The following is a 16,249-nucleotide window of genomic DNA, read 5'->3' on the forward strand; positions in this document are numbered from 1 at the left end:
TTCAATGTTGATTTCCGGCCATGCCACTTACGTGGAGTGATTTCTCCAGATTCTCTGAACCTTTTGATGATATTATGGACCGTAGATGTTGAAATCCCTAAATTTCTTGCAATTGCACTTTGAGAAACGTTGTTCTTAAACTGTTTGACTATTTGCTCACGCAGTTGTGGACAAAGGGGTGTACCTCGCCCCATCCTTTCTTGCGAAAGACTGAGCTATTTTTGGGAAGCTGTTTTTATACCCAATCATGGCACCCAATTGTTCCCAATTAGCCTGCACACCTGTGGGATGTTACAAATAAGTGTTTGATGAGCATTCCTCAACTTTATCAGTATTTATTGCCACCTGTCCCAACTTCTTAGTCATGTGTTGCTGGCATCAAATTCTAAAGTTAATAATTATTTGCAAAAAAAAAAAAAATGTTTATCAGTTTGAACATCAAATATGTTGTCTTTGTAGCACATTCAACTGAAAATGATTTGCAAATCATGGTATTCCGTTCATATTTACATCTAACACAATTTCCCAACTCATATGGGAACGGGGTTTGTATATTTGGAGGGCAATAACCGTTGTGTATACATTCATATCTGTATTAATAGAACCCAGTTGTAGCTGGGATGCGTTGTCTTTGATTTCCATTCTAATGAGTTTAATTTTCTTATGAAAGAAATTCATATAGTCATCTGCCGAGTGGACGGAGCTACTGGGAGGAGTCCCTTGTTGGGTTAGCAATGTTCTTGTACCAAACAAATATTTACCATTGAATTGATTAAAGTGGACCCCGACTTAAACAAGTTGAAAAACTTATTCGGGTGTTACCATTTAGTGGTCAATTGTACGGAATATGTACTGTACTGTGCAATCTACTAATAAGTTTCAATCAATCAATCAATCAAGGATAGTTTTTGTTGAGGCGGATGAGATTTGAGTAGTATTTGGCTTTAGCTAAGGTAAGCACGCATTTATAACATGGGTGTCAAACTCTGGCCCGCGTGTCAAATTCACCAATACTCATCTTTGCCAACCCCCCCGATTTTCAGTGCCCCTATCGAAAGTCTCGAATTTCTCCCGATTTCCACCCGGACAACAATATTGCATTTAGCGTCCTATACAACCTGTCGTCACGTCCGCTTTTACGCCATACAAGCAGCGTGCCGGCCCCAGTCACATGATATATGCGGCTTATACACACACACAAGTGAATGCACAGCATACTTGGTCAACAGCGATACAGGTCACACTGAGGGTGGCCGCATAAACAACTTTAACACTGTTACAAATATGCACCACACTGTGAGCCCACACCAAACAAGAACGACAAACACATTTTGGGAGAACATCCGCACCGTAACACAACATAAACACAACAGAACAAATACCCAGAATCCCTTGCAGCACTAACTCTACCACTATAAAATCTAGTTTTTAATGCAATACAGCAACCCCCCGCGACCCTGGATGGACAAGCGGTAGAAAATGGATGGATGGATGGTCTTAAATGTGTCCACGTTAATCAATTCATGGTTTATAAGTTATTAAACTAACACTCCATGCTTGATGGAAAACCTCAAGTTTAGTTGCGTTCCAGCTTTCTACATGATAATTTATGAGCTCTATTTTCTTCTGTATACCATGGGGTACGCCTCTTAGGGGCCCTTTTTAGCTTTGGCGCTGCAATACTATCAATGTTTTCGCACAGGAAGTCGTTAAAGTTTTTAGGGGACGGGCAATATGTGCATTCCTATAATCAGAAGGAGATGCCTCATTCATCACAGAAAAACAGCAGCAGGCAGCTGTGGCCTGCGGGATGGTTCTAATATTAATGAAATATCATCCTAGGGGCCACAGATAATTTATTCGACCGGGGGCCTTGACTTTGACACAGGCCTATGTGGGTCGGTATAGCTCGGTTGGTAGAGCGGCCGTGTCAGCAACTTGAAAGTTCTAGGTTCGATCCCCGATTCCACCATCCTAGTCACTGCCGTTGTGTCCTTGGGCAAGACACTTTACCCACCTGCTCCCAGTGCCACCCACACAGGTTTAAATGTAACTTACATATTGGGTTTCTCTATGTAAAATGCTTTGAGTCACTAGAGAAAAAGCGCTATATAAATATGATTCACTTCACTTCACACGCCTACTGGAAGGGTGCCGGTAATTCTCAAAATGATGGATGTCAACGGCCGTTAAAACGGAAGGAAAAGAAGATAAGAACCCTTCGCAGTGTTGGGAGAGTGCCAGCAATCTGAGGGATCCTGGTTCAATCCCCACCTTCTACCATCCTAGTCACGTCCGTTGTGTCCTAGAGAAAGACACTTCATCCTTGGTTAGCGTCTTGCATGGCAGCTCCCGCTATCGGTGCATGCATGTGTGTGTGTGAATGGGTGAATGTGGAAATAGTGCATACTTGCCAACCCTCCTGGATTTCCCGGGTGACTTCCGAACTTCAGCACCTCCCCCGAAAACCTCCCGAAATTCAAGCGAAGCTGGAGGCCACACCCCCTCCAGGTCCATGCAGACAGACCTGACTCCATGTTGTGACCATCTTAAACAGGACAATACTGCCATCTACTGTACATCGAATAGAATGTAAATATATTCTACATTTAAGTGCAGTCAAGGAACATGCATTAGAGAGTCTGTTCTGAAGCCCACAGTAAAGAGACATAACTACATCACGTCGCCTGGTTATTGACTTCAACCCCATATATTACACCGTTGACGAGCAAAATGAAGAAATATGCTTGCAAGTTCCAGAACGATTGGAAAAAAGAATTTCAGGTGATCCAGGAGAGTTCGAAGGGAAAGGGGTATGTTGCCTGTAATTTTTGTAGAACAGACTTCTCCATTGAACACGGCGGCCGAACGGATATTCAGCCATGAACGGTCAGCGAAGCACAAAGCATCCGCAGTGCAGCATCGTTCACAACCCAGTATTGTGGCCCACCTCGCAAAATGGAAACCCGATGGTGTATACTGAAACAAAGATGGCTATGCGGATAGCTGGAAGCAACATCCCGTTCTCATTTGCGGATGTCTACAACAAATCCGTGAAGGATGTTCCCCGATTTGGAGATCGCTCGCCAATACGCAAATGGCAGAACAAAGGTTACTCAAATAGTGAAAGGTAAGTGTTGTTGTTTTATTTTTATTAACCAGCAAGCACAGTACAGTTAGTAGAACAACTGTGTTTTTATTACTGTGTATTTGAAGGGTGCCGTCAGAAGTTCAACTATTTCTTTTATTTATATATTGAATAAAATAAATACATATAGCTAGAAATCACTGAAAGTCAAGTATTTCATACAGATGTATTTATATATTTTATATATATGAAATACTCGAGTTGGTGACTTATACGCCACCTCTCTTAACCACGCCCCCCACCCCCCACCTCCCGAAATCGGAGGTCTCAAGGTTGGCAAGTATGGCTTTAAGTTCCTTAAAAAATGTAGAAGTGCGCTATAAAAGTATAACCATTTACCATTTAATTTATTTACCATTTCACAACAACACATTTCCTCCACCACAGATAACACAACCGACTGAATGTTAACGAAATAAAAGTGTCAATTTTAAAACATGCCCACTGTACGCTTTACCGTAATGCCTAATGTAGAGAGGTATTGACAAATCCGAGGTAGTCTTGTTACAGTGTTGAATGGTTTGTAGTACGGACACATTTTAATAGTAATATTTCAAAAATCTATAGTTTACACACCGAGCCCTTCAGAAGCAAATTTTATCACTATAATCACAAACGATTTTTTTTTTACGCGGTCATTTTGTCTATTACGGTGGTCTCAACCTCTGGCCTATGAATCAGTTTTTGCTGAGATTCCTTGCTGGATTCCTTGTTATGTCGAGCAGAGAGAGCTGGTCCCAGATCAGCATCGATGACGTCAGCGCTGACGTAGGCGTCGACGTTGAACAAGCCCGCTGAAATTCAAAGTCGCAGGAGGAGCCTCGACAGTCGACACAATAAACTCGAGCCTGTCGGCGTTCAGTCACTTCGTGTCGGCACTCAACTTTCATATCGACTTTTCAGGTGAGACATTTTTAAATGTACAACCTTGACACTTTTGTTCTTGAAGGGCACGACTTCCGGGATGAAGTAGCATTTATAGCTTGGCTAATTGCTGGGTTAGCTTGTCGTTAGCATCCTGACTACATAACTACGATGTCACATTTTGCGCCAAACTATTAATTGCAAGACTAATAAACCAACTTAATGACTGGCCAGCGGAATGTCATTAATGATCTTAAAACGATTCAAATGGGGCGTTGTCGATACACATGTCGAAGAGCGTTTGTGTGATCCCACGCAGTGCTGTCTTATTCCAGGTCGGCGGATCGATTCAAAAATCGATACCAATGATAATTGATGTATTGTTTCATCATTTTAACCAGGGTAACAACTCGTTCAGAAACACAATATCCAACAGGAGAGACCTGACCGAGTGGCAGAAACAGAATTTAAAAGAATTTCAGATTGGGAACAATCAACACTTGCACATATAAAACAGTGCATTATGCAGTTAGTTAGATAACGCCATGATAATTCTCCTAAGATACTATATTTCCTTGAATTGCCGCCGAGGCGCTAATTAATTTAAAACCTCTTCACACTCCGGCGCTTACCAAAGGCATGCGGTAAAAGTAAGCATGCGCTAATTATTTTAAAACCTCTCACTCCGGCACTTACCAAAGGTATGCAGTAAAAATTTGAGTGTGATGTAAGTTTGGACCTTAAACCCTACTGAATAGCTGTTGATCTTCTTCCCTTTCTGCGATTTCAAATTACCGGTATTGAATTTAGCCTCCTCCATTTCGAAAATGGTGACACGGGAAGTGTCACGAGTTTGACCAGGCGGTAATACTAAGCATGCGCTAATTATTTTGGGAAGCGAGTTTGACCCGGCAGTAATTCAAGACAGTCGCATACTATATGCCCTGCGGCAATTCAAGGAAATATGGTAGATAGATAAATAGTACTTCATTGATTCTTTCAGGAATATTAAAATTCCAGCAGCAGTGTACAGAGTTGAGATCAATTTAAAAAGTAAATAATGGGGTTATAAATGGAAACAAAATAGAATAATATCACAAAAAATAAAATCACAATATCACTAGAGTAATATTTGTATCGTGGAATGCGATCAATGTTTTTCTTATTCTCTTCTATGCTTATTTGAATTTGAGCCAGTACAATAGTTGCAGTGTTGCCAACGCCTCAGTAAGGAATGTAGCTATTGGCTGTCATTAAAACGTGGCTCGAAAATCTCATCACCTCATTTGCATAATGTACGCTGTAGGCATAGACACTGAGCTACATTTCTGCCAGTGGGTGTGTATAAAAAAAATATGTTCATTGAAGTTAATATCCCATAATAAACCTCAATTAAACAAGGCCAAGAACCAAAAGATTTCAAGATAGCAAGAGTAACTTCCTTTTTTACAAAAGGAAGCAAATTAGAACCTGGTCACTACCGACCTGGTTCTATTCTCAGTTCCATTTCGAAAGTAATGAAAAAAATAGTTTATGAACAGGTCGATAGTTAATTTGCCACAAAAAAAACCTCATGTACAAAGTTCAATCAGCATCAGAACTAACCAGTGAACTGACACATGCCTTCTCTATCCGAACGACCACATCAAACATGAGGTGGACGCAAGCAAATACTGCGGCATAGTCATGCTGGACTTTCAGAAGGCCTTTGACATAGTTAACCACACTATACTGTTGGATAAGCTCAGAGCAATCGGATTTGATAAAACTTCATCGAGCTGGATGCAATCTTACTTGCAGTAAGCTGTGGAGTTCCCCAAGGCAGTATATTAGGGCCTTTATTGTTCCTAATATACGAAAATGACATGTCATCAGCATGCGACTGAACTATTCCTGTTTGCGGATTACTCGGCCCTGCTGGTATCCGGCAAAGACAAGTCACAGGTGGAAAAAATCCTCAGTGCTGAACTCCTTAGTGTTTGCATCTGACTCGCTGACAACAAGCTATTCATACACTTAGGTAAAACGGAATCCCTCCAATGTGGGTCCCAAATCAACCTTAAGATAGTCAGTGACTTCACTATTAAAGTAGGTGACATTGTTATCACCAGGAAAGATGAGGTCACCTACCTAAGTTCCATTCCAAGGAGCTGGTCATTGACTTTGGGAGGTCGAGTCCACGGTCATAACCTATTGTGATCGAGGGGGTTGAGGTACAGACCGTGGACTCATTCAAGTACCTCGGGGTTTGGGTGGACAATAAGCTGGACTGGACTGTTAACACGGACCATCAGTACAAGAAAGGACCGAGCAGGCTGTACTTCCTCGGGAGACTGCTCTCCTTCAACATCTGCAAAAAACTCCTGTGGATGTACTGCCAGTCTGTGGTTGCCAGTGTTCTGTTCTACATGGTAGTGTGCTGGGGGGCAGTACATCTAATAAGGACAGCTCCAGACTTGAGAAACTGATCAGACGGGCCGGTTCTACAATCGGAATGAAACTGGAGTCACTGGTGACGGTGGCAGAGAAGAGGACTGTTGACAAACTACTGATCATCCTGGATGATGCCAGTCACCCTCTGCATAGCGTTATCAGTAGCCAGAGGAGCCTGTTCAGTGCTAGACTGCTTCATCCCAAGTGCAGGACTAATAGAGTCAAAAACTCCTTTGTCCCACACGCCATTAGACTGTACAACTCCTCTCTGGGGCGGGGGGGGTACTAGGATGACAGGGGATGCAAAACAATAACAGTGCAATACGTTTTCATAACATGGTCACTACTGCCTACTTTGTCTTGTTATATTCTTATTTTACTGTTATATTTTTATTCCCATTGTTTCTTTTTAGTTTTTATACTTATTGTAATATTTCTCTATTTTGTTTCCATTTAAACCCCCATTATTTAATTTTTACTTTTATTTAAATTGATCTCAACTCTGTACACTACTGCTGGAATTTTAATTTTTCTGAAGGAATCAATAAAGTACTATCTATCTATTCTAGAGGCTAATCTTTCCTGTGGTAAAATGCCAACCAAGGTAATCAAAAAGGTCAACCAACGAACAAGATTTTTCTACAGAATTTCCTCTCTGGTCAACAAACGCACCATGAAGATTCTAACGGGAACTCTCATTCAACACTTTTTCGATTACGCTTGCACCACTTGGTACCCCAGCACCTCCAAAACCCTCAAATCGAGACTCCAAACATCCCAGAACAAGCTAGTCAGGTTATTTCTAGACCTCCACCCCAGATCACACCTCACTCCAACCCATTTCTCCAAGGTGGGCTGGCTCAGGGTGGAGGACAGAGTAAAAAACCTTGCATTGAGCCTAGTCTATAAAATCCACTACACCTCCCTGATACCGAAGTACATGTCATACTGCTTCCATAACGTAAATGACCGCCATAACCACAACACCAGGTGGAGCTCCACAAACCACGTTAAACCCAGATTCCGATCTAAGAATCTTAACTTATTCTCTTTTTATGCCACATCAATATAGAATGGACTCCCAATAGGTGTAAAAGAAAGTGCATCTCTACCCTCCTTCAAAACCGCACGAAAAGAACACCTACAGGCAACTTCAACCCTAGACAAACACCCTCCCCCCTCCGTATCCCACCTACCCAGATTGTAAATGACCAAATATAAATAATCAAATGTATATACTTGTTCTTATGCTTTCTGAACTCACTATGTTCACTGCTCGCTGTACATATCCTACCAAGTCAGACCTACACTGTTTCAATGTCCGTTTCTCAGATGATGCAATTGTTGATGACTAAAGTGCTGATATCAACCAAACCAGTTAGGTTGACCCCCTGTGAGTTCTTTGGAACACTTGTGGGCCCTCACGGCAGCACCCACCGCTGCTCATTAAGGACAGTAACTGAAGCCTGCTTTAACCTGACCCCTGATTTTCACAGTATGTGGAACACCAGCGAAACGTAGCCGGCAATCTCCACTGCCCTTCAGTTGCAGTTCTGCTGTGCAGCAAAATAGGGTGGAGTTTTACGTAAAACCTTGCTAATCCATGCATAATCGTGTGATAAAGTAAACACAAACAATCGCAGCGCAACGTAGAAAGCTTTGTCGTCCAGCAATTCCCACAGGCGGGCGCGCCTGTGACTGCATTGACTTGACTTGCAGAACGACAGCCTATTTTTTTTGTAGCAACCCAGTGCAGCTGGCATAGGCTCCGGCTCCCCGCGACACCAAGAGGGACAAACGGTAACCAATGGATGGATGGGAAGCAACAACACAGCATCATCCCTGGCAAGCTTTGTTCACATACAGTGGTGCAAAAAAGTATTTAGTTAGCAACCGATTGTGCAAGTTCTCCCACTTAAAATGATGACAGAGGTCTGTAATTTTCATCATAGGTACACTTCAACTGTGAGGGACAGAATGTTAAAAAAAAAATCCAGGAATTCACATTGTAGGAATTTTAAAGAATTTATTTGTAAATTTTGGTGGAAAATAAGTATTTGGTCAACCATTAAAAGCTTTCACTGATGGAAGGTTTTGGCTCAAAATCTCACGATACATGGCCCCATTCATTCTTTCCTTAACATGGATCAATCGTCCTGTCCCCTTAGCAGAAAAACAGCCCCAAAGCATGATGTTTCCACCCCCATGCATAGGTATGGTGTTCTTGGGATGCAACTCAGTATTCTTCTTCCTCCAAACACGACAAGTTGAGTTTATACCAAAAAGTTCTATTTTGGTTTCATCTGACCACATGACATTCTTCCAATCCTCTGCTGTATCATCCATGTATCCATTTTGGTATAAACTCAACTCGGCGTGTTTGGAGGAAGAAGAATACTGAGTTGCATCCCAAGAACACCACGCCTACTGTGAAGCATGGGGGTGGAAACATCATGCTTTGGGGCTGTTTTTCTGCTAAGGGGACAGGGCGATTGATCCGTGTTAAGGAAAGAACGAATGGGGCCATGTATCGTGAGATTTTCAGCCAAAACAACCTTCCATCAGTGAGAACTTTGAATGGTTGACCAAATACTTATTTTTCACCATCATTTACAAATAAATTCTTTAAACTTCCTACAATGTGAATTCCTGGATTTTTTTTCACATTCTGTCTCTCACAGTTGAAGTGTACCTATGATGAAAATTACAGACCTTTGTCATCATTTTAAGTGGGAGAACTTGCACAATCGGTGGCTGACTAAATACTTTTTTTGCCCCACTGTATATACACATTCATTCATTTCATTCAATTCCTACCAACCACTGCCCTGCCTTCCCCATATAGCTGTCCAGGATATGCCTGTATATGCTTTTTAAATTTTGAATCTCTAGAATCCGCATGTCCTCATCCATTGTTCTCAACAAGGTTCAATTACTTCTAAAAACCTTTGAATAGTTTACTTCATGTCCGTCTCTGCCATTTAGGAAGTTTCAAAATGTTGAAGACAGGTTGTTTTATTTTGAAAGTAAACCGGACAATTTATTTTGTGTTTGTGCATGACTTCCTGTACAATACAAGCCGATTTTAGCTAAATTGAAACGCCGATTTGCAGTGAACGACAAAAATAGAAGCACTGCATATATTTAGTGCAGGCATGCGGAATGTTCTCGCAATTGCGAAAAATCTGCATTTGTTCAATATTTATTGAATTGCAATTTTTGCTAACTACTACAGTAATAAGAACTATGTTTATTACATTTGTATTATTTCAATTACTTTAGCATTTAATTTGGCCAGAGTTAGGCAAAATTAAACTAGTGTATACAATTGTATCGTTTTGACTATACAGTATATACATGCAGCATGACAAGGGGATTAAATTTAAGTTCCATTAAAAACTATTAAATTGGATTTTTGATTTCTGCAAAAAACCTGTTACCATACAATAATAAAGTTTAATCAATCTATCTCTATCATGCAACTCAGACCTGCAACACACAAGAACATTGGTGGCCTGTGAGAAACACTAATCGGTATCAGCATACTGCCCCTGTATTTACTTGATATCGGGTCAATATGCTACTGCTTATTGAATGTTTGCAAGCTTTGAACACAAAACTAAATTGTATATTTGATTATTTCGCTGGGCGATATTGGCTTTTATTAATATCGCGGTATTTTTATGCCATATCGCGATATACGATATATATCTCGATGTTTTGCCTTTGCCTTGAATGAACACCTGATGCATGTAATCAGCAGTATGATGTTTTTTTTTGTGTCTACATTAAAACATTCTTCATACTGCAATAATATATGCTACTTTTAAACTTTGATGCAGAGAGGGATCACAACTAAGTCAATTCACCAAAACTGTATTTTTTGAATGCTCTTCATTCTCTCATGGGTGACTTTTTAAAGTAAAGAACAACATAGTGCTGCTACCTTTTTTTAGCAACACTTCTGCTTCATACTTTGCATATAGCTGTTGTCTGCTAAATATCTTGCCGCTTGAAGCCAAACCACCTCCAGATGATGGACCCCCTGCTGTTTTTTTGGGCATTAATTGTTCTTCCTCCATTTGTGATCAGTTTCGCACCTTCTCTCTCGTAATGTCACTCGCTCCGCTTGCCTGCCTCAGCTAACGTTAGCTATGCTAACGATAACTCGGTGAGAGCGTTTGACATTACACGCGTGACACTATGTGACATATGTAAGAAGGCGGGCTTGTTTTACGTCTCTGTGAGAAGGAGTAAGAAGAGCCTGTAGTGTAATGCCCGCAGCTAAAAGCAACTGCGTGAGAACGTATACACGAATATTATGATAGTCGTTTTTTATATCGCACAGACAAACCCGCGATATATCGTTCGTATCGATATATCGCCCTGCCCTATTTGATTATATTGTATATAAATTACATACTGTATTCTCTTTGCAGCTTAGTATGGAAGCTGGTCAAGAAATTAGCGATGGTGGCTTCAGTTTGAAAAGGCAAAGAACACCTCTACTAGACAATCTATTCTACCCATCAGGTTTGTGGTTATGCAACATATTTTCTCATGTCTTTATTCGTCACGTTTGATTGGAGACCACATCATTTTTTGGAACCTTGCAGAAGTCAATGATAGTCAGAAGCGTCCACGTTTGGAGATGGTGGGCCGAGAGAACCGTAGCCCAAGAGCCTCTTCGTCTGGACGTGAAGCTGAGGTGATGATAAAGCCCGATACGCCCATTGTGCCGTCCGTGCGGTCACGAGTCCAGCAGCTGGCCGAGAGACGAGATGGTAAGGAAGGCCTCACAACAGTCTTTTCTGTTTTAATGTCAAACATTGTACTGTATGATCCAGTTGAAGAATCCTTTCTGGATTAAAAAAAAGTGCTTAGAAAGTACAAAGAAGAAGAATCCTGATGAACATTTTGAACCCTATTGAAAATGGTATATAATTTTATTAATTTCATTATGTAAATCACGCCATCCATCAATCTTTTTCCGCTTATCTGAAGTTGGGTCGCAGGGCAACAGTCTAAGCAGAGAAGCCCAGATGTCTCTCTCCCTGGCTACTTCGTCCAGCTCTTTCCAGGGGATTCCAAAGCGTTCCCAGGCCAGCTGGGAAACATAATCTGTCCAACTTGTCCTGGGTCTTCCCTGTGGCCTTCTACCGATTGGGCCCGCCTTAAACACCTCCAAAGGGAGGCGTCTTAACCAAATTCCCGAACCACCTCATCGGCTTCTTAAGGATTTGCCCATTGATCGGCAGACCATCGGTATCGGACAATCTTCTTTAAGTGTGTGAAAGGCATTAATCGGCAAACGTGGATCCCCTCTGGCAAATATTGTTTTAGTCCCTCCGCTGACAAGCTAACAGTTAATTTTCCCATTCACACTGTAAAGCCGCTCCCTTAAGTTAATTATAACCATCTCTGTTATGGCAAATAAACTGTATTTTTTAATAGCTTATGTAACATTATCCCTGGAGGACAAGCCTAAAAATGTTAGCCACGGAAAGCAAGCAGAAGCAGCCACACTAATAGCTATGCTAGCCACTAACCTACCTAGAAACCACAGAAGAAGTGCTTCATAAAATTTACTAAGTGTAGATTGAACCGCGTTACAGCAGAAAGTAACACAAGGGTACTATCAGTATATGATTGTTACTACATTGATTCGATATTTTCTCAGAATAGTAGTTTTTGATTTTGTTTAGTTATTGTGTGCTGCTGGCTTTGTTTAAGACAATTGTATGTAATAAAATGTAAGGAATTGGTTAAAATAATATGTTGATGTTGTTACACTGTCAAAAATCACCATGAATAAATGTAAACTTTTACAGCAATACAACTGTTGGGTATTGGTATCTGCCAATTTCACTTATGAATGATCGGTTTTGGAATCTAGCAGCATAAATAATTGATTAGAACATCCCTATTGATAATTTTAAAAGTTAATGTTTTTCATACATACCATTGTTCGTTGACTAATTTAACTTGATCAAAACTTTTCTAACATTCCACACTACTAAACAAAAAATTGTACAAAGATTTGTGCTGGTATCGAATTAATATCGGTATTGGCTAATATTCCAGGTTCCGTTATTGGTATCGTATTGGCAGTGAAAAGGTCTATCGGGACAGCCCCACTTATTACAATATAAGGGACTATCAAAATAAGCGCTTTAATGCGGGTGAATCCATCATCGTTAATCTGATTAAAAATAATCACAATGACTCCAAATCTCTGAAAGGATTGAAGCAATGCATCTTTGTCAGTTTGTCAAGCAGCGTTTAGTGTCGAGCATGTATACATTTTTACAGAAGTGGGAAGAAATATACTCCAGCTCCAGCCACCTCCGCGACCCCAAGAGGAATAATCGGTAGAAAATAGATAAATGGATGGACGGATGGATACACCTAAATTATATTTCTCATTTTGTCTCGATATGTTATCACTTTGGCTTAGTGTTGATTAAAGCTTACGCTCGCTCCACTGAATGCGAGCAGAAATATGTGTTCTAAAATATATTTTATAACACATTTTGTAATACATTATTGTGTGTTTTGTAAAACATATTTTTTTCATTATAGTTGTGACTCCTCTGACTCAGCGGTGTCTGTCAGACCCTGGTGATGACATCAAAACACTGTTGAGCAAAGGCAAAATCTGTCACGATCATCTTCTCAGTGAGTATGCAAATCAATATCCAAGTTCTTGTCTCAGTGCTTCACAAATACATACTCTTAAGTAATATTTTAACATCTTCGCATTGCCTCCATTTTTTTATTTAAAATTTCCGGTACCTATGCAGATCCCAAATACACAAAAACTTGTACCAATAGGTAAGAAAAGTCAGTTTTACATAATAAATCAACAACTGAAAAAAAAAAAGGCGATACAATTATACAGGATTGAAGGATGGCTCTAATGTCGTTAGCTTAATGCTAATTTATAACGGACCAGCTCATTGACAGGCCAAAGAAAATTAGCGGAGCGAACTCGTCCGATCTTTCACAAACGTTTAATGTAATTTTAGCTGAACAAAATTGACATAAAAAGTGTGTTTCTACTTGGGTATATATTCACAAAACTCTGTAGAAACAAATACTGACCCCTAACTTTGTATTCTTCAATGAGTCTCCTGTTCCGACAGCACACACGCCAGCTGTGTGTACGTGCTGACTAACTACAGAAGCCTGTTGCTCAAACTCTTTGTTTTAAAACAAATAACGTAGTCAATGCTTTGTGGAACATGATTTCAGGAGATGGAAACACATATCACCTTGGAAGGAGACGTGTTACTTACTGTACGGAAAAATCTTAAAAAATATATATAACTAATTTACTTGCAGCAGCCTTAAATGTATTTGTGGCGGACTGCCACATGACTATAATCTACATTTAATTGCTTGTGTTCCATCACATGTCTTCTCCCCGGAAGTGAAAAACAGTGGTCGTCAACCGAGCCAAGACAGGGTTTCCGTGGGGCATTAAAAAGCATCAGGGCCAACACAGACAACATTCATGTTATGTTTTATTGCTAAAAAGGAACAACATATTACTAAGATGTTGCAATGTAATCAAACAAATTATGAATATTAGGTTTAAGAGTACAAAATTTGCTAAAATGGTCGCATAAAACGTTAGCATTTTAGTAGGGGAACGGCTATCATACTTCTAAGATGGTGCCAAGTAACAATCTATGATTATGAGGTTAAAGTACAAAATTAAATACAATGTTAACAAACATTAGCCTGTCGTTGTTAGCATGCTAACAGGGGAAAAGCTAACGTACTTGTAGGATGGCTTCAAGTAACGAAATTCCACCTGGAAGGCCTGATATTCCCAAATAGGACCCTTAAACCACAGAAAAGGATTTTGAAACCCTGACTACTTTTTCTTTTTCTCCTCCTCCTTTACTGAATTTGTTTACTGGCTAAGCGTGTTACACCGTGAGTTCTGAACTTCCACATAACAGTCCAGAAGCTCTTCATGTTTACAGATGTTTTTTTGTTTAGGTGAGGAAGACTTCCATCAGCGTATGGAGCGTTTTAAAGGACCGTTCTCTGAGGCTTGCCCAGACGCCACACCAAGCCCATCCAAGCCCCCGTCACGTAACCTCTCCGAATTTGTGTCTGGTATTCAACAGAAGCTGCAGGGTGATGTAACACCCAGCTCTAAGCAGGCTTCTCGCATTCGCCAGGTTGGTTTGGTGGCTCTGTAACCTAATGCACATGTCATCGCTGGCTTGTTTTCTGTCCAGTATTGACCCCCTCTTGCAAGGTTTTATATGGCTGTGAAAATATCTTGAAATAGATCTTTGTCAGTGTCTTCTTATTGTTTGATGTGTGACTTTTCAGGAGCGGGTGCAGGAAATGAACCAGTTGCACTTGCAACCAATTAAGGCGAATGCCTGGCTGAAGAGGAGCAGCTCTGATCCCTTATTATGTCAGGTGGGTTTTCCTTTTTTATTTGATGAAAATACTGTTATTCCTTCATCAGTCCTGTACTTGTGAAACTGTATGAAATATCATTCAACCGCTTTATCGCACAATAGAAATCATGAAAGTTAAAGTTAATCAAGAATTTACTTTGTTTGAACACTAAAAACATGGTGGATACATCACAATGAAGACCTGTTTTTATATATGTTTTAATCTAATTATTGTTCATTGTTAAGTTTGGAGGATATATGTCTTCATTACAAAAAATTCAGTGTCGGAAAATTTGCTGTTTCAAAACGTAAGACTCACTTCTGGTAAATTTAAGAACAAAGCAATCGATCCTGTTTTAGAACCAGCCAATAAGGTGTCAAGTTTGAAGTCACGGGACATGGGTCTCGTAAACAGCATAAAAAAGCAGTAATACAAAATAATTATCATTTCAATGCGGCTCGCTGGATATTTTCAAACTACAAAAATTATTCCGATGGTTAAAATCTTCACTTTTGAGTAAAATACATAGCTCTGATCGGGGCTTGTTCACAGAGAGCAAAAGAACCTGATAGCGAGTGTCTTTGCCCTTTGCGTTTATGTTCAGCCGTGTTAGTTGCATATTTGTTCTTGAAGATGTCACTCAAGGAGGTATGTAGGAGTGCAACGTTCATATATTCTCAATGTCCAGTGTCTCATAGTTCATAGTTAATATTGTACATCCCACTTTGTATATTTTTATGAACATTCTGACTGTCATATAATTCTGTAAAATAACTAAAGTTCATTCCGTTTTTGAGATGGTCTGTTTCTTTTTCACTGAAGACACTCAGAATGTCCATGAAAATACATGTGGGATTTACAACATAAACTATGAACACTAAAACACTGAATATTGAAAATATATAAATGTTGTTCCACTACTGCAAACCACCTCCTTGATTGACATCTTTTATAATGAGGCAGGAGCAAAAAAAGATGCAACAAACACGGCGAAAAATTAAAGCGAAAGGATAAATAAACATCCCCTTCTTTGATAGGCTTGTTGCTGCCACCCTCACTGTCTGATGCAGGGCTTCCCATGGTTACCGTAGTGTTGTTCATCTATAAGCGACCGGACTTTGTGTTGTGAACAACAAGCTTTTTCGCAAACATTTATTCCTCTCTTCATGAATGCATCCAAACATCTATAGTCCATGTCTTCTTTGCTACGTTTACCTCAACATCATTATCCAACACCATCTGCTGGGCACTTTGTGTATTACAGTCAGTTTAGCTGCATGAGCTTCATGAGATTCTAGCAGCACTGTGACATAATCTGTCCTACACTTCTAAATTAAGCGGTTTCTTAGGCTAACAACATTCATTGTGACATCCTCA

The 16,249-nt window shown here is 40.2% G+C and overlaps 1 protein-coding gene across 9 annotated transcripts in view; it reads left to right on the plus strand.

Moving 5' to 3' along the window:
* The first annotated feature begins 3,890 nt into the window (after positions 1-3,890).
* Positions 3,891-16,249, plus strand: part of LOC133568178 (anillin-like) — a 42,434-nt gene continuing 30,075 nt past the window's right edge. For all 9 annotated transcript variants that reach the window (XM_061919924.1, XM_061919926.1, XM_061919929.1 and 6 more), the window contains exons 1-6: positions 3,891-4,051; positions 10,885-10,978; positions 11,062-11,229; positions 13,028-13,123; positions 14,456-14,640; positions 14,798-14,890. In XM_061919924.1, the coding sequence (XP_061775908.1) occupies positions 10,891-10,978; positions 11,062-11,229; positions 13,028-13,123; positions 14,456-14,640; positions 14,798-14,890 (630 nt within the window). In that variant the 5' untranslated portion in view covers positions 3,891-4,051; positions 10,885-10,890. The remainder of the gene's footprint in view (positions 4,052-10,884; positions 10,979-11,061; positions 11,230-13,027; positions 13,124-14,455; positions 14,641-14,797; positions 14,891-16,249) is intronic.

Source organism: Nerophis ophidion, linkage group LG14, assembly GCF_033978795.1.
Source record: "Nerophis ophidion isolate RoL-2023_Sa linkage group LG14, RoL_Noph_v1.0, whole genome shotgun sequence".
NCBI lineage: Eukaryota > Metazoa > Chordata > Actinopteri > Syngnathiformes > Syngnathidae > Nerophis > Nerophis ophidion.